This window comes from Lineus longissimus, chromosome 17 (assembly GCF_910592395.1).
Source record: "Lineus longissimus chromosome 17, tnLinLong1.2, whole genome shotgun sequence".
In the NCBI taxonomy this organism is placed as follows: Eukaryota; Metazoa; Nemertea; class Pilidiophora; order Heteronemertea; family Lineidae; genus Lineus; species Lineus longissimus.
This window is the reverse complement of record NC_088324.1, coordinates 8,608,963-8,628,498: the sequence shown is the minus strand read 5'-3', so window position 1 is coordinate 8,628,498 and position 19,536 is coordinate 8,608,963. Positions and strand designations below refer to the sequence as shown.

The 19,536-nt window shown below is 41.6% G+C and overlaps 1 protein-coding gene and 1 long non-coding RNA gene across 2 annotated transcripts; one reads left to right on the top strand and one right to left on the bottom strand.

The window, feature by feature from the left end:
- The first annotated feature begins 5 nt into the window (after window positions 1-5).
- LOC135500932 (glutamate--cysteine ligase regulatory subunit-like) lies at window positions 6-7,444 on the top strand. Its single transcript, XM_064792628.1, has 6 exons — window positions 6-732; window positions 1,687-1,834; window positions 2,162-2,218; window positions 3,164-3,369; window positions 4,112-4,226; window positions 4,404-7,444. The coding sequence occupies exons 1-6, from the start codon at window positions 619-621 to the stop codon at window positions 4,580-4,582; spliced, it is 819 nt and encodes a 272-aa protein (XP_064648698.1). The 5' UTR covers window positions 6-618; the 3' UTR covers window positions 4,583-7,444.
- Window positions 7,445-12,587: 5,143 nt separating this feature from the next.
- Window positions 12,588-16,022, bottom strand: LOC135501628 (uncharacterized). Its single transcript, XR_010449622.1, has 4 exons — window positions 15,929-16,022; window positions 15,327-15,445; window positions 14,048-14,265; window positions 12,588-13,669 (listed from the first exon to the last, which is right to left on the bottom strand). It is a non-coding gene; the product is annotated as an uncharacterized LOC135501628 (long non-coding RNA).
- Between the last annotated feature and the right edge of the window lie 3,514 nt (window positions 16,023-19,536).

The window sequence follows — 19,536 nt, the reverse complement described above, 5'->3', positions numbered from 1 at the left end:
GTTATGAAAAAGATCTCAGATTCACCATTCAGCGTTCACCATGGTGAAATCAGAGTTTACCATGCTCGCCATGGCGATTGTAGATTATACCATGTTCACTATGGTGAAGTATTCCACCACCCCCAACTCACCTTGGTGAGGTACTGTCAGTTTACCATGGTGAATGGTGGATTTACCATGGTGAAAATGAGACACATTTTTCCTAAGGAATCTGCAGGAAACCAGTGCAACTTCAGCCTTTCAATAAATCAACAAATCAGAAAGTTTCCACAACCTCCCCCCTTAAAAAAATACCAACCCAGGAAATCCATGTATGTGTTTAATTTGTTGTGATAGCTGTTTGTACAAATGTTGTTCAATTAACGCTGCTGTCCATGATTATTCACGATACAATTGCCTCACTGACCACCCTTCAAATCAGGCATCAGTGTGTCCAGGACCGAACCAGGGTAGTTTTTGCAGCCGCAGATTCCTCCTTTAGATATACATGTAGCTGGAAGCTGTGATCAAAAGCAGGACCTGAGGAACATAGTCTGTCTTTAAGGCAGGCTTTGGAGAACCAACCGGTTCAGGTGGAATACCGGTTCAGGTGGAATCACCGTAACGACAACCACAACAATGGCTGCTGAGATACCTGTTTTCCCGAAAGCTTCCACTATTTCCATTCATTCTGGTAATATTGTGAACTGGAACATCCTTAAACAAAAGCCTTCTCAAGGTCCTACTGAAGAGGTACGTAATCATATCAATTTTGATTAAATTCAGGCCATGACAAAAGTTTTGGAGCCTCCTGAAAAGTGGTGTGTAAAAGTTGTTTTTGGATAGGGATTGCCTGTGCTTCGTAGTGCATTGATTAATGTACAGTGGCACTTTTCCAAGAAACATTTGATTTGCCCTATTTATTTGGATAATCTATGCAAGTCATGCAGATGTGGTTGCTTGGTTCAGAAACTGCCGAGTCATGCATCATGACGGTTTATTGTTTGTAGTTTTGTTAAGTGATTAAGACTATTAGTTAGTATTAAGTAGGACTACACTAGACTAAGTATTTTGCTTAATATAAGTTATAGTGATTGACTATTCACTATTGTACAGCATTAACTACCTTCCAGCGCTGCCCAAACCGAGGCGAGTCACGTCTTTACGTTTTATCACATATCACTATCAGAAATTGACTTTTTCATGCTGCAAGGTGGCATAGACGTAGTGACTTCCTCGCAAACGATGCTCCCAATCAAGTGTATATACAGTAGTAAGGATACCCACGGGACTGACAACTGCTGTCCTTAATCGAGAGGTGAAATTGAATGGAAACAACCCATTTTGGACCAAAACTAATGTCCTTTATTGAGAGGTTGTCCTTAATAGAGAGGTGTCCGCTAAGGGAGGTTCCACTGTATAATAATACAGTAGAACCTCTCTATTAAGGACACCTCTCTATCCAGGAGAACCTCTCTATTAAGGACACCAGTTTTGGTCCCAAATTGGCTGTTTCCATTCAATTTGACCTCTCTAATCAGGACACCTCTCTATTAAGGACAGTACTTGTCAGTTCCGATGGTGTCCTTAATAGGGAGGTTCTACTGTATAATATAATAATCTATGATAGAGGAAAACTGATACATATCTGTAACTGTCTTATTTCGTCACATCTTCACTCGTCATCCATCTCGTAATTTGTTTCAGCTTCTAGATTGCATCAGTTCGACCCTAACAAAATGGAAGGAAGGAATTGATGTGAATGAAGTGCAATATAAAGACAAGTTGGTGTGTGCCAATGAGAAGTTTGTGGAGACATTGAACCCAACAGAGAGAGGAGACCTTAAACTCACAGGTGAGGCAGCAATATGTATGCTCTGCCATCAATATCAGGCCATTTCACTCGATACATACTTACTCCCTCTCGGAAACATGCGTAAGGAGCAGTTACGTTGTAGGCCCTGGTTGCAAGAGGATGACTCTCAGCAGGAAAAGGGTTGTCTCCATCTTACAGTGTTTCTCTTCAGAAGGTTGTCTACATCTACCCACTGTGCCACTGATCTATATGTCTGTGTGATTCAAAAGTTTGCATTCTAAAGTATTCCAGTTATGAAACTAAAGTGGTCCATTATCATATCGGTATCTGCTTCTGATCATAATTTCCATCTTTTTCCATTTTTAGTGAAGATTTTCCTCCAGAGATGTGATACAGAACTACTTAAAGAAATCATAGAATCAGGTTAGTATACAGGGTGTTACAACCAGCTTTGTTGATCAGTGCAGAGTTCTCACCCCCATGTTTCTTCAGCAGGTGCTGTAACTATATTTTGACACAATTTAGACTACATTTCTGTTTTGACCAGGTTGGCAGTAAAATCTGTCTGGGTGCTCTAGCAGAAAACCATTACCGATTCCGTGAATCTGTCTGGGTCATTTTTTCTTTGTGTGGGTGCTGAAGCCATGAAAAAATTACTGTCTGGCTGCTACGCCTGAACAGATTCTCTGTGGAGAACCGCACTAGATGACCAGTCAGCTAGAACTTGTTCTATTAATAAAGTTAGGGGCTGAATTATTCATATGCTGCCTGTAGTCACAATTGTCTGCGAGTAGTGCTGAATATATGTTGGCATTCTGAATAAATGTTTTAATCATGAATCAAATCGTTGACAAATGTTAATTATGATTTAAATGGAGAGTACATTTATATCAGTAACAGCAATTTTGGAGTTTTTATTCACAGTGAATTTTCATACTTTCTGTTTTCAATGATGAAAACATCTCGCCCATTTGGGCAGTCTTACTCAAATTTATCTCCGTTTCGAGGAGTGAGACACCAGCATAATAGAAACAGTCCTGATCACTTTTCCAGAGAACATCCTTGAAGCCGATCCACATTAGCCTGGAATATATATAAAACCAAGTACAGTAGAACCTCCCTATTAAGGACACCATCGGGACTGACAACTACTGTCCTTAATAGAGAGGTGTCCTGATTAGAGAGGTCAAATTGAATGGAAACAGCCAATTTGGGACCAAAACTGATGTCCTTAATAGAGAGATTCTCCTGAATAGAGAGGTGTCCTTAATAGAGAGGTTCTACTGTAGTGAAAAAAGTGTTCCCATTTCTGTTTTCAATGATCAAGACATTTTCCACATACTCAAATTGAGTTTTTCTCCGTTTCAGTGTTTAGAGAGTTGGAAACCAGCATTATAGAGACGATCCTTATAGCTTTCCCGGAGAACATCCTCGATGCTGATCAGTTTTGCCTGGACGATATCAAACCAATATGGGAGACCATGGAGATGTTTGTTCAAGAGGAGAAAGTGTACTTTCTTGGCGTTAGCGAAATGAGCAAGGTGCAGATAGAGCAACTACATGATTGGGCACAGGTGAGTTTTTAATTGCTGCAATAATCTTTAACTCTGTTTAGTTGCAGTCGTTCTATCGCCATTCCGGTGGTGAAAATAGATAATATCAATATCTACATTAACTCCCGCTCTAATCGACATTTTCATGTACCCACGCTATGCTTTTTGTTCTTGGTTTAAACCCTACTTGCCATCTTTGACATCACTCTTTTAGGAGCCTCTTAGCCTAGTGGTTAACACGTCTTGTTACCATACTATAGGGCCCAGGTTCAATACTGGGGATAACCAAGGATTGTATTTCTTGATGACCAGGTGTTACTTTCAAGGAACTAAAATTCCTGGCTCTTTACAGTCCTTCGAATGAGACATTAAACCGAGGTTCCTTTGCGTCGGATGTCAATGCCAGGGCAGGTAAAACACCACATTCAAGAGCAGTTCTCTCCGCAAGGCCATTAGTCAGGGCGGCCCAGCATACCACCCTACCTTGTAAGAGCGACCCTACATGGCTCGAGAATTTTGTAAAAGGGTTTCAAAGGTTGCCTACCATAAATTGCTGGCCACCCCATCTCGTGTTGCCCACTCGCTAAACTTCTTGAGAAAACCCTGTGGAGAACCTGACCCCTTTCTCAATCTCTACCTCTCTACATGGCTATAACACTCAAGTTCCTGTCTAAATTTGTAGCGACAACGCAGGACATATGTACATAAATGTATCTGAAGATGTTGATGATAAGAATTAGATGACATTTTCTTCAATTTTCAGGTGAAGCCTACAGTGAACCAGGTCAATCTTGCCTCGTGTTGTGTCATGCCGCCAGACCTCGTCAAATACGCCGGGGAGAGTGATATCCAACTGCTCACGCACAATGACCCCAAAAGTATGTATCAAGAATTACCTCTTTATAGTTAATGTTATATCTGAGATAGAAAGTGGCACTGGCCGAGTATCAAACCAGGGACGTTCCGATCGCAAGGCTGATGTCCAAACGTTGTGCCATGTCCTCCCAATAACTTCAATCATTATAACATATGGGTGTTTTCCATTGTTTTTCCAGGTATCCTGCAGACTGAATCCTTCCAGAAGGTGATCGGCGCTATCTTTACGACACGTGATGCCGAGGGCTGGGAACCGCAATGGACGGCGCGATACTCATGTGTCATCAAGGGACGAGGCGTGATTCGATCAAAAGGTTACATCATGAAGGCCGCGAGGGATTTGAAGAAAAGAAAGTAGGGACAGTGATATCTCTTAAATTATTGTACTATTTTGGACAATTTTGAGACCGTTGAAGAGCGTTCTTGAATAGGTTTGTATGATCATGAACTTTTTTATACAGTTGAAACTACCTTGGTGGACACCTCTGTTAGCAAGACAGCTTCTCTATTAAAGACACTGATTTTCAGGCCAAGTTGGTAATTTCCGTTCAATCTTACCCCTGTAATCAGGACACCTTTATAAGGACAGCATTTGGCAGTCCTGAGCATGTTCTTAATAGGGAGGTTCTTAATAGAGTAATTGTATGAATCAGACTCGTTGCATATAATGAACAAAACCTCCGACACGCAGTACGTCGGTGATGTATGTAATGAAATTTGTATAAAAGGGACAAAAAAATGCAAGGTTGGTAATGCAAGGTTCGCTGTATTGGTGATCTTGGGCGAAATCTTAAAATATAAGCCAAAATTAAATAGGATTCCAGTGATTTGACGGCAGGATTACTGATGACCTTTTCCGGGTCACCGGAGTGGTATTTTTATTTGCAATATCGCTTTGTGTATACTAAACATGTAGCTGAAATTGTTTAAAAATGATGTGGTAACTCGGGGCTCCTGTTGGTGTAGGACCAGGTTCATAGACTAGTTCTGAAACTTTCATCTGTGCATTGTACACAGGTGGTGACCGTGGGTTATGTCACACGGGTTTTCTCCATCACGGACTCGAATTTTCCTCCGTATTTTTTTACGTACAGAATTTCTTTCTTGGTGTAAAAAACCCTTGTTCTGAAGACATAGGTCTGACATTTTAACTGTTTAATTCATGATACATAAATACGTGATACGTGTGAAAAGTCCTTGCGTCTTCACACATGTAAATGCACAATTTTCCAATCTTGCGGAAACTCGAGCATAGTAGTTATCTGGTTGGAATGAGACGTAACATATGGTCAGCACCTGCACTGCACTTGAGTTTTTTTATACCTCAGTTCTTTAAATGCAGCTTTTGTCCATGAACATGTGTATATTGTGATATGATTTATAAATTCTAGACATAATATTATTATGTATTTTAATACAAACATGTTTTCTTGATGGGTTCATGAATTGTTGTGAAATTCACCACTTTAAAGTCCACCTGTAAAGCAGACAAAAGTTCATTTTAGCATCTTCATAGTTAATATTTGTACACTGTTGACACTGCGTACGCTCTCGATGGTGTCCTTAATACTGTAGAACAGCAAAATTTCGCGTGCAGGATATTTTTCGCGAATTTGCGAGTAGGTCATGCTCGCGAAAATATTTTGTTTGTCAGCAAGAATTATTTGTCAGTGTTGCCATGTTTTCACAGTAGTGACATTGGATACAGCAGTCGATCAAGATGATATACATTGGTATATTTTACACAGATCCAAATACATAAGAAACATAAATGATGCTCGGACTCTGCCTGCCTCATTTTCTCCCGACCGTGCGCCTGAATCAATTGCCTGATGCCAAGGGGGTATATTTGACCCATCAGCTTTTATTGATGAAAAGGACTGGGTCATAACTTATTAATTCGTCTGTAATTACCAGGTATATAATCAAGTGAACTAGCTTCTATTTTTAGCTCACCTCTTAGCAGAGGTGAGCTTATCCCATACCGTGGCGTCCGTCGTCCGTCGTCGTCGTCGTCGTCGTCGTCGTCGTCGTCGTCGTCGTCGTCGTCGTCGTCGTCGTCGTCGTCCGTCGTCGTCCGTCGTCCGTTAGCAGGGCACGTTTCGTAACTGTTAGAGCTATTGAGTTGAAACTTGGTACACATGTACCCTTATGTAATGACACCTTGGAGACCAAGTTTCGGTCCGATTCGTTTCATGGTTTGGCCACCAGGGGGCCAAACGTTAAAAGTGAAAATATGCAATATCTCCCTTAATAGTAGTCGGGAAATTTTGAAAAAAATATGGTAGGTACTTCTAGCAAAGGTGCATCATATATCCTCCGGGTTTTTGATTTGACCTCCTTTTCAAGGTCACAGAGGTCAAATGGTGTAAATTGGCCGTTAGGATGTAACGATGGCACGTTTCTAAACTGCAATGACTATTCATACTAAATTTGGTACACATTTACCTCTTAGTCAGGTGATCTCAGGGACTGAAGTTTGGTCCAATATGATTCACCACTTGACCACCAGGGGGCAAAATCCAAAAACCTTAAAAATGTGATTATTCCTTAACTTCTTGCCCGATTGCCACCAATTTGATATCATGGGTACATCTAACCACCATACAGTATATGTCACACAGGTTTTTAATTTGACCTTCTTGTCAAGGTCACAGAGGTCAAATGGCGTAAATTCGCCGTCAGGCCGTAACTATGGCACGTTTCTTAACTGCAATGACTATTGATCACAAATTAAGTACACATGTACCCCTTGGTCAGGTGATCTCAGGTATCGAAGTTTGGTGCGATCTGATTTGCCGTTTGGCCTCCAGGGAGGGGGCCAAATCCTAAATTCTTCAAAATGCCATAATTCCTAGTAATGACTTGCCCGATTGGCACCAATTTTATATCATAGGTACATCTAATTCTAACAACCATTCGATGTGTCACCCGGGTCTTCTTTGATTTGACCTACTTTGCAAGGTCACAGAGGTCGAATGTACTGTAAATTGGCCATTTTGGGGAAATTGTAATTGCTTGGACCTACATCAAACCTAACACTACATGACACAATACAATGCTCTTTATCCATCTTTCCTCCACATGAGGTGAGCACAATGGCCCTGGCCATTTCATTTAAACCACCCCCTGTTTTGTTTATATGATGATCACAAATGTATATAGTGCTACATAATCCCCCTCGTATGACTTCACATTCAATAAAAGTGAGTGAATGAAATTCCTGCGTTGTTTATCTAAATGTTTGAAGATCTATCACTGCACCTGCATTATTCAAAGGGTAACCGGAAGGCCTCCTATATCCAGCCTCAAGGAATAGTTGTAGTTTTACCCCCACATAGTCGTATCAGCTGAGCTGGGTACGTCGAACAAAGCCTGATGAAAATCTAATCCTTCCTTACCAATCCTTTCAGATCAAGAGTCGTCGTCTTCTATGGAGCCAAACTGTCCGTTTTGTGGGAAGATGGCTTCTGACTGTGCTGGAGCTGTTTTGACTATTTCTATCGAATGCCCCTGGTTTGATGCAGATGATCTTCTTAATGCATGAAAACTATCAATACAAGCACCCATTGTGTCGAATTATCTTATGCGATGGTGGCGCAGGCTCGCGGTAGAAAATGGAACTGAAATCTTCGTCCAAAACATTCAGTTCTTCTTTTTACCGCTAGGCAGCAGCACTATCGCCTAAGCCAATTTACTGTGAAATTGAGCATGCTTAATAGGCCCTTCAGCAATACTTGCATGTACTTGGCTTCTAAATAATGAGAATAAATCTCGTGTTTGATACAGATTATCTTCTAAGTGCATGAAAACTATCAATTCAAGCACCCATTGTGCCAAATTATCTTATGCGATGGTGGCGCAGTCTCGTGGCAGAAAATAGAACTGAAATCTTCGTCCAAAACTGAAAGTTCTAATTTTTACCGCTAGATAGCAACACTATTGCCTATGCCTAGTAGTGAGGTGTGGGGTAACCAAAACACCGAGTTGCTGGACCGTGTACAAGTCAAATTTTGCAAATATTTGCTACGATTACCGTTAAGAACTCCTACAGTAATGGTAATGGGAGAACTTGGGCGACACTCTTTGAAGATTCACATAGCCGTGCGAATGTTATCTTTTTGGAACAGACTCAGAATTGGAAAAACAGATAAATGGGCTTATATCTTTTATAACATAACTAGGGAGCATTTAGACAAGGGTTATTTAAACCAAGGCTGGTGTAAAAGTGTGAAAACTGTTCTAGACGGCTGTGGCCTCACTCAAATTTGGTATACTCCCGAGGTTTTGTCCCTACGAGAACTGAAAATTGTAGTTGAACAGATAATGAGAGACCAGTGTGAACAACTATGGAGAAACGAGGTAAATAACGATTTCAGATGTATAATTTATAGAATGTTTAAACAAAACCTGAATATGGAGCCCTATGTTAAAAAATTACCATTATATCAAACGGTCAGTATTTGTAAATTTCGTACTGGATCTATAAAATTCCCAGAAACAGTAACCAGAATGTATAGAAATGAAACTGCAGAAAATATTTGTGGTCTTTGTGACCAGGTTTGTGTAAGAGACGAACTTCATTATTTTATTACGTGTCCGTATTTCCGTCACATGCGAGTAAGGTTGTTTCCAAACTTAAAAGAATTACCTCAGGTTTTTTATCATGAATTTTTCCATCGCATTATGACTAAATGTTCCCGGGTAAACTTAGACAATATTCATAGTTTTTGTAAAGAATTCATCAGCTTGGTCCACCATATGTAAATGTTAAATCATGTAACCTCTTATACCCGAAAGGGTTTTTTGGAGAGAAATAAATTATGTTATGTTATGTTATGTTATGTTATGTTATTTACCGTGAAATTGAGCATGCTTAATGGGCCCTTTAGCAATACTTGCATGTACTTGGCTTGTAAATAATAAGCATAAATCTCGTATTTTTATTCACTTGCTGCCAGTCTAAAAAAAAATATCGCCTATGAATCTTCTTTAGAAGGAGGAGGCGGCGGTTGTGACAGGCGGCGGTTGTGACAATGGACTAGGAGCTAGGCCTCCCTCTCAGAAAAGACCACCAAGCAATAACTCCACGTCCTCATGGCAGTATCAGTATCGCAATAGATTGGGTGCACAAAGGACTACTCATTTAGTACGTACACTCCAGGAGGTCAAGATTTCATGCATCCACATCAATTTTACCCTGGACCATCATCACAGGTTGTGACATTGTCCCTCCCTGTGGCATCTACCACCAAGTCTTTGTGCAAATGCTCACATGATTTATTAGTGTCCATTATAGGTTGTGACATTGTCCCCCATCATGCCACCCAAGGTGAAATTTAAAGACACCTACGCATGATTTTCAGGTATGCAAGGACATCTTATTAATCGATTCTTAAAATGCAGTTTTTTCAAGAGCAGTACTAGTTTACTCGGACACAGACCAATCCTTAAAAAACATTTCTTCTGCTTATTTACTTAGTTTCTCCTGCAGCTCTCATCTAACAATACAACGCCATAAACACTAAAGCAAACAAAATGACACTTGCATAGTTTAAAATTTTATTCTTAATTGAAATTCACAATTTTATTCTTAATTGAAATTCACAACAGTGACGGGTTGTAGGCCTAAATGGGCCTGCTTGTGGTAAAAAAGAATCACAGAACTACCCTGAGTGATTATGATCTCAAGTCACAGACCAACAACAGGGAGCATCAGGACTCCACGTGACTGTTCTTTCTGCCCATGAGATGCGAGGTAAAACGAGCAACACAAGTAACTAGAATACCAGGTGTGGATATTCCATTGTACAATCTTTACTCCAATAACCAGATTTACAACTTTTCAAATCACATACTACTACAGAGCACAAACTACACAGTTATAGGCCAAAATGGGCCTGCTCATGGTCAAGTAGAATCACCGAAACTATCCTCAAATGAGCCATTGAATGTGACATGTAACAAGCAACACTAATTTACAAAGGATGTGAAAGAGTTAACCATTTGATGAAATGCCACATAACTATCAGGTAATCGCCCTCTGAACTGGTGACAATCGGACTGGCCTGAAATTCTCATTATCGTCCACTCCTCAGTAAAATCCAACTAAAATGGGGTCATTGTATACAGTGGTACTGTATTACCCCGATGAGAAGCAAGTACGTCCCCCACTCTCAGCTAAGATATTTGTGCGTGCACCGGTTTGACTACGGGCTGAAGTTGACGATGTACTCCTGACGGAGCCATTGGGTTCTTCGCCCGCTCATTGACCAAGGTATGGTGACCTGGAGACAGTGACCGGGTTAGCACTAGCTGGTCGAAAGACATATTCACAGGGCGTCCATTCGCAACTTCTCATCTTTCAGGTACAACCCATTCACGTGGACCAAGTCTTACCCAGCAACCTCCCCCTACGTAGCGTGGGGTACCAACCCACCGCAGATTCAGGAGATGTGTGCAATGGTAACCAGATATCCTACACCACCCCCAGATCTCAGAACTGGTCGTGATGCTGCCCATTCGCAACAGGTTTAACCGCCGTCATGCCCCTTTGATTTCGCCATTCAACTCCACCATCGGGGCACAGGCCTCAAATTGAGGGATGGGCGTTAATGATTATTTCAGACCGATCAGAATGTCACAAGCCCAGAGCGAAATCACCAGACAGTTATATGGAGTTACACCAAAAGGCTCACCCCTCACTTCATTTGTAAATAGGTGTTGGGTATTTTTGTCACATTCAATGGACCCAGTCCAACAATCTCTGGAGGGACCTTCAGTGCGGCAAATCGCATAGGTTTTTAAAAATGAAAACAAAAAGGTCATTCCACTGAGCTAAGCTACAGTAACCTATAGAATACCAGGTGTGGTCATTGGGACACCCCAATCTGAGAGCCAAGAATTTACAAATTTGAGAAATACATGTATGCCTTTTTAAAACAATTTTGATTGCACTATTTCTGCAAGGCTACATGAAACGGCAGGAATGACAAACATGTGTGAGTACGCAGTGTGTGAAGTGCAGACTCAATGTACACTGTACCCGGCATATTGTATAGACGGCGTAAAGACAGTATGATAAAAATCTTGGCATGGTAGACTGTTAACAATACCACTATCCAGCCGGCGATGTCTTACGACGTCATAAACGGTTACAAAATAAATTTATTTTTTATCAAGTAGGGTACCTGTAGGCTTAGGATTCCCAAAGATAATAAATTATATTCATTCAAGCCTATACTTTTCCTTTGGCTCGTGGCTCTCCTGGCGGCACTTAATTGGTTCTTTAACCCGTGGATATTCCATTGTACAATCTTTACTCCAATAACCAGATTTACAACTTTTCAAATCACATACTACTACAGAGCACAAACTACACAGTTATAGGCCAAAATGGGCCTGCTCATGGTCAAGTAGAATCACCGAAACTATCGTCAAATGAGCCATTGAATGCGACATGTAACAAGCAACACTAATTTACAAAGGATGTGAAAGAGTTAACCGTTTGACGGAATGCCACATAACTATCAGGTAATCTCCCTCTGAACTGGTGACAATCGGACTGGCCTGAAATTCTCATTATCGTCCACTCCTCAATAAAAATCCAAATAAAATGGGGTCGTTGTATACAGTTGTACTGTATTACCCCGATGAGAAGCAATTTCAACTATGTCCCCCACTCTCAACCAAGATATTTGTGCGTGCCGGTTTGACTACGGGCTGAAGTTGACGATGTACTCCTGACGGAGCCATTGGGTTCTTCGCCCGCTCATTGACCGAGGCATGGTGACCTGGAGACAGTGACCGGGTTAGCACTGGCTGGTCGAAGGACATATTCACAGGGCGTCCATTCGCAACTTCTCATCTTTCAGGTACTACCCATTCACGTGGACCAAGTCTTACCCAGCAACCTCCCCCTACGTAGCGTGGGGTACCAACCCACCGCAGATTCAGGAGATGTGTGCAATGGTAACCAGATATCCTACACCACACCAGATCTCAGAACTGGTAATGATGCTGCCCATTCGCAACAGGTTTAACCGCCGTCATGCCCCTTTGATTTTGCCATTCAACGCCACCATCGGGACACAGGCCTCAAATTGAGGGATGGGCGTTAATGATTATTTCAGACCGATCAGAATGTCACAAGCCCAGAGCGAAATCACCAGACAGTTATATGGAGTTACACCAAAAGACTCACCCCTCACTTCATTTGTAAATAGGTGTTGGGTATTTTTGTCACATTCAATGGACCCAGTCCAACAATATCTGGAGGTACCTTCAGTGCGGCAAATCGCATAGGTTTTTAAAAGTGAAAACAAAAAGGTCACAAAGCTACAGTAACTTATAGAATACCAGGTGTGGTCATTGGGACACCCCAATCTGAGAGCCAAGAGCCGCGAGCACCGTTTTTTTACAGTACAGATATGCAGAGTACCGGTAGGCCCTAGTGATAGTGTATCACTACGCTATCAAATTGCTTGAATTGGTAGAATTCAATTAAGAATTTACAAATTTCAGAAATACATGTATGCCTTTTTAAAACAATTTTGATTGCACTATTTCTGCAAGGCTACATGATACGGCAGGAATGACAAACATGTGTGAGTACGCAGTGTGTGAAGTGCAGACTCAATGTACACTGTACCCGGCATATTGTATAGACGGCGTAACAACAGTATGATAAAAAATCTTGGCATGGTAGACTGTTAACAATACCACTATCCAGCCGGCGATGTCTTACGACGTCATAAACGGTTACAAAATAAATTTATTTTTATCAAGTAGGGTACCTGTAGGCTTAGGATTCCCAAAGATAATGAATTATATTCATTCAAGCCTATACTTTTTCTTTGGCTCGTGGCTCTCCTGGCGGCACTTAATTGGCTCTTTAACCTGTGGATATTCCATTGTACAATCTTTACTCCAATAACCAGATTTACAACTTTTCAATGATCTCCTCTTGCACTCACTTAACTGGACAGTGACTTTGATCCCAAATGGCCGGTCTTGTCAAATACGCTCTACTATTCATTCTTAAACTTTTAATTAAGGAGAGCCACTAAAAGATGACAATAAAATGATTGTGGACATTGCAATATATGACGGAATGATGCCATAAAATATTTAGATCCCTGGCAAGGACAGGAAAAGCTGTCACACCGTCCTTGAATTCTACTGCTTTCCATTTATCCCAGCAAGGAAACTGTGGATACCCTTGATCATGTACAGACCATAGATGATAGACGTCTTTTCCAGTCAGAATGGAAGGGGCCCTATCGTGTTCAGCTGATCCAACTGAAATGCATAGTTCTTCGAAGACAAAGACATTTGAACTTGCAACTCTTGGTTGACGTGATCCTTGTCCATAACCCAGCTTGTTTCCAAGAGATGTCACGGCGCTCTACCAGCTTCAATTACCAGTGGTTTTTACATTGAGGTGCTGAAAATCAGACAATAGTTTTTTTGATTTTGACGATTTCTTCTTCAAAGGCAGTTTTTAGAAACAGCACCATGAAAGGACTCTGGCTTACTAAGAGGGGGTTGTCAAATGCAAAAGGACATCGTACGGTGATTGCAGTTCACTCTGGAACCTTATCCGCCAGGAACTTGCCAGCACTACAGACTAACGTACAACTATTTAGAATGTAAAATTTTCTATTAAAGGAACACAACAGGACAGCACTTGACCAGAGTTCTATGACTAAAATCCTATTATAATCTTTTTGACTTATGATTCTTGGCATTCTGGACATACTTGCTTTCTTTCTATTAGCCTACTGTTTAATCTATCACACACAGATTAACACTGCACACCAACCTTGTATTCAAAGAGTGCTTGTCCTTGCAACGACATTGTAGATTCCTTCATCATTTTCTCCAGTCAGATTTTGCTGCAGTCAGCTGATCACAGTGAAATCTTGTTAGTGGTGTTGGAGTTGCAACCCTCAGCATGTGGACTGATCTTGGCTTCATTACCAGGAGGAGGATGGTGTGTTAGCTGTTCTCTTTTCCAGACTGTGCCATCAGATGGAGGGGCTGGAAAGGACCACTTTTTTAATTTTTAAAAATTCTAAACAAAATAAACAATGACATGGAACAGTCTCAGGCTGGCTTTTCCACACCTAGACAATCATCTGCCTAAGATGTAGACACTGGCATGGGCTAATAAGAAGCCGTTTTAGAAACAAGTACCATTACCTGCCATAAGCAGATCACTGTCTAAAGTGCAACACAGCCAACTATCACATCTGCTCAGACTCTGTGCTGTGATTAAAAACAGTGAATATTTGTCAATAGCCGTGTTCTCACTGGAGCCTTATGACGATATGAGTAACAGCGTGTAACAACGATATATATCTATCGCACACAAGGCGATGTTTCCTATTGCAAGAAGTACATTGTAGGCATGGTGTTTCCAATACAAGCAACAGGCATGATGTTTTCCTTGGCAAGAAATAGGCCCATGTCCTTGTTTTTCACCATGCTCTTGCATGTAGAGAACTGGTCTTCGATCATGATCCTGCAGAAAAAGACAAATTTATTTCAAATTGCAAGGCCAAATTTGGACTTACAGAAGATAAAGATTTAGGACAGTCACCTTTGGAGCTTACAAAGTTTAGCTTGACTAGAAACAGACCCAGATTGTGACAGGTGAAGACACAAATTCCCTAAAGGTTGCGACTCCTGAAACGTCTTACATTCATGGTTGCTAAACAAGACCCTGTCCAGGATTCGGAGAGTTAAAGATATAGATTCCCTCAAGGTTGTGACTCCTGAAACATCTTACATGTTGATAACCTACACCGGACATGGGTCTTTTGAATAGAGTGCAACATCATCCATAGGACCGTCAGTGAAGCAGGGCAAAGGAATTGTGGCTGCTTAAGAACCACATGGGAAAGAAGGATAACAGCCACATTGGGAAAGATGGGCCTTTCTTTCAGTCAGGAGAAGACCAAAAGAAATGAAGATGCATTGTGGCCTTATGTTCCAGGATGGATGAGGAGCACGGTCTTTCCATAAACTTGGGTGAAGACATTTACATACTGCTCACAAAGTTCACAGAGTTGTCAATGCTTAACTTTGTAATACGCTACCAGAGATGCTTGGCTCCCTTTTCTCCCCTAACAGTTATCCACGGTGCAGCTCGGCACAACCATCCTGGCCAGTCATTCTTTTCAGCCCTGTTTTTGTGTGTTCGTCTTCAATGTTGATCCTGCAGAAGTAAACCATTTTGTTGATTACAAGGAATTGGACAATAAAATTGGCTCCAACAGATCACAGAGTAACAGCCCGAGCCCAGCCATGGGCTGTGTCTATGTCCTATTAATATCCAAACAAAATCTCGCATACCAGCTGCCCATCATTGTCTGTCAACAGTTGGTCTTCTCTTGCTTGAGAAGTATAGTCAGAGATATTTTTCGCCGTTCTGTATTTTGATGGCAACTGAAAAGACACCTGCCTGCTCCTATCTCTTTGAACACAACACAGATTTCATGGGTTTGAAATCTGTCCTTTGGCAAGGCATCAGCAGACAGAGCTATTCCCATCTAATGAGGTGCAATGATGGGAATGAGGCTGGACCGCACCTTGGCCTGTTATTGAAAGAACAGGAAGTTTGCCTGAGTATGTATTCACAGCCCACAAAAACTTACGACTGTGGAATATTTCAACGGGGAAAGGACACTTTAAATTTTACCTCAATAAGTTCACAGTATGAATTGACCCTCCAAGAACTTGGGGATGGCGGCGAGGTGAAGTGAATCCATAGCTCAGCACTTTTCACTACACAAGTAGAAACATCTCTGGCTAGGCGTTCTGCAAGAAAACAATTAAAAATCGTTGATTTGAATACTGAAATGTATCTGATCAAATCCAGAGTTCCCTCATGGCCTGCATGTCCAACTTTAACTCTACGAGAGTAATTCTTCACACAACACTGTTGATGTCCTCCTCAGGCACAAATTACATTTGACTTAGAAATTTGTGATGACCCTGTACCAGCTACGTGTCCCTGTACCAGCTACGTGTCCATCTTCGACAGCCTCCTCTGGGGTGGAGGCGACAAAAGACCTGAGGAGGTTTAAATCATTAAAAATTTTACCTTGATAAGCTCTCTTACTGAAGTGGTTCTTGTATGGAAATTGGGATGGTGCTGAAGTGAATCCATAGCTCAGTACTTGTCATTATACAAAAATAAACATCTTTTGCCAGCCAGTCTGCAATGAAACAATTCAACTTTTAAATTGAGTACTAAAATGTAACAGACCAGTCATGGACACATGGCAGAAGCAACATGGCCTAAGACTGAGTCACTAGGGCAATAAACACAATTGGCTTTGCACGAAAAATTGTGCATTTCACCTTGGAGGAAGTAGTAATACTCCCTGGAGAATAACCTCTCCTGGTCTAGAGCGAACGCTGAAGACGAAGACCATCCAAAAACTCCTCAATGTCCATCCTTCAATTCTATGGGTGTCATCTTCATGTGATGTACTGGTACCTAGTGTAGTCTCTGTACAAAACTGTTACTAGTAGTCCTCCTTGGGTACAGCTTAGAATGTTTCATGATCCGGTATGAAGTCAGTCTTTGACAGCCAACCCCTGGGAAGGGGCCCAAGGATTCAATTTTGAATCAATTAAAGTCTTACCTCGATATGCTCTAGATCTTGCTGGGTCTTGCTTGGAAGTGGGGATGGTGGTCAGGTGAATTGAATCTATAGCTCCGAACTTGTCATTATATTCGTTCGTGAAACATCTCGCCAGGCTGTCTGCAATAAAACAATAAATTGTAGTTCTCTAAAGATGAGTATTAAAGTGTATTTCACAAAGCAGTGGTAACAAACAAGAGATTTCTGCAGATTGCACTTGGGAAAAATTCTGAAGTGTTACATGAAAACATGAAATTTCCTTATAAAAGCGCTTCAAAGCACAGAACAAGTCAGGCCTAATCTCCTGGGTAGGCCCAACCTCTTGAAATCTGTCCCAGAAGTTACAATCCCTTGTTTTCCTCAGTGTCGAGAGACTCTATGGCACCCCCTTCCCCATTGTAGATTGCACTTGGGAAAAATTCTGAAGTGTTACATGAAAACATGAAATTTCCTTATAAAAGCGCTTCAAAGCACAGAACAAGTCAGGCCTAATCTCCTGGGTAGGCCCAACCTCTTGAAATCTGTCCCAGAAGTTACAATCCCTTGTTTTCCTCAGTGTCGAGAGACTCTATGGCACCCCCTTCCCCATTGTTAATCCCCACCCATGTTATGCAGACACAAATTTGGAAACTGTCAATAGTCACAACCAACTCTGAGCCCCTCAATCATCTTGTGTGGACATCTCAAAAGTTGTGAGGATGTCAAGAATACTATTCCCCTCTGACATAGAAAAGTCATGTTCAAATGTTTGGAAAATGTCCCTGTGGTGGTAAAATATTTCTGAGAAAATGTGGTCAAAAGAAATGAATTGGTTGCATGTTCAAGATAGATGAATAAGTGTCCCAATGGACAGTTTGTTTGGACGTCAAAAATTTTGGGGGAATGTCACCACTAAGTAAAATGGTTCAGAAAGCAGCCATTTCACTGTCAGCTCCCCCCCCCCGCTCCAGACCTGTGGCTAAGCTAGGGGGGAGGCACTTTGTTTTAATGCCTCTTGCTCTTCCTCTGTCTGTGTGAAAATTGGCCCAAGTCTGCATGAAACTGGGGCATGAAAACCTGTTTTTCAAAACAGAATAGAATTTCCTTATAAAAGCGCTTCAAAGCACAGAACAAGTCAGGCCTAATCTCCTGGTTAGGCCCAACCTCTTGAAATCTGTCCCAGAAGTTACAATCCCTTGTTTTCCTCAGTGTGGAGAGACTCTATGGCACCCCCTTCCCCATTGTTAATCCCCACCCATGTTATGCAGACACAAATTTGGAAACTGTCAATAGTCACAACCAGCTCTGAGCCCCTCAATCATCTTGTGTGGACATCTCAAAAGTTGTGAGGATGTCAAGAATACTATTCCCCTCTGACATAGAAAAGTCATGTTCAAATGTTTGGAAAATGTCCCTGTGGGGGTAAAATTTTTCTGAGAAAATGTGGTCAAAAGAAATGAATTGGTTGATGTTCAAGATAGATGAATAAGTGTCCCAATGGACTGTTTGTTTGGACGTCAAAAATTTTGGGAGAATGTCACCACTAAGTAAAATGGTTCAGAAAGCAGCCATTTCAATGTCAGCTCCCCCCCCCCCCCCCCGCTCCAGACCTGTGGCTAAGCTAGGGGGGAGGCACTTTGTTTTAATGCCTCTTGCTCTTCCTCTGTCTGTGTGAAAATTGGCCCAAGTCTGCATGAAACTGAGGCATGAAAACCCCTTTTTCAAAACAGAATAATCATTTACCCAGCATCTGCTGCTGACCTGGTTCCTACGAACATTCATGCATGTCCTTCATGTACACAGCCATACACGTATGGATGTACACGTGCTTCGCAGTGCATGCAACATCATGGCCACCGAAACATTGTATTCAGTTATCGCACTGGACTGGACAGTTTCAACATATGATTTTCACTATTAAAACTGGTAAAAATCTCCACGAAATTCAGTTCATCAGATGCAGAATTACACACCGAACACGAATACCTGGCTCCGGCACTTTGGTGAGTATCATGGAACTCAGAATCGGATGTTTTTTAATGAAAAAAATCAGTGCGCAGGTGTGCCCGACCATGCCGACGCTGCCATCAAAATTTTTGCCAGCCGCACTAAACTTCTTATTTTTGCCCCGATAACGCAAGAAACGCCACTTAAATCGGAATATGGAGTAGCTACGATATCTAACCTATGAACTTACCATCCAAAAATGTCTTCATTTGCAAATTAAGAGGTTAAATCGAAGAATTTAACGAGAAGTTTTGAAATAAGAAAGCCGCCGCACCGATGAATTTCGCACGTGGGTCAGACGATCGTGTGATTACGTCATTATCATCAGGCGGAGGGTGCAAACATCCGGAGCATTTTTTCGGCGGCAATTAAAAAAATTCCTGTGTATTATTTAGGCCCTAATTCAAATTTCTTTGCCTGGTAATTTTTCTCTGTCACCTTTCCGAATTGACAACCCCCCCCCCCCCCCCCCCCCCCCCCCCAAGGACAACACCTATAGCAGCGGACGCGGATCGAGGCTACATGATGGGCTACGAGCCCTCGAAAAAAGCCAGGAATTCCATCTCAAACGCATTTTAAGCTTAAACCATGATGAAAAAAAAAGGAAACCCCTCGGTGTATTAAAATTAGTAAATATCCCGGGCGCCGAGCCAAATGTCCAATTTACATG

Coding starts and splice junctions, on each gene's coding strand:
- LOC135500932 (XM_064792628.1), top strand. CDS start 619: ATGGCTGCTGAGATACCTGTTTTCCCGAAAGCTTCCACTATTTCCATT. Junction 2,219..3,163: donor TAAAGAAATCATAGAATCAG/GTTAGTATACAG, acceptor TCTCCGTTTCAG/TGTTTAGAGAGTTGGAAACC. Junction 3,370..4,111: donor AACTACATGATTGGGCACAG/GTGAGTTTTTAA, acceptor TTCAATTTTCAG/GTGAAGCCTACAGTGAACCA.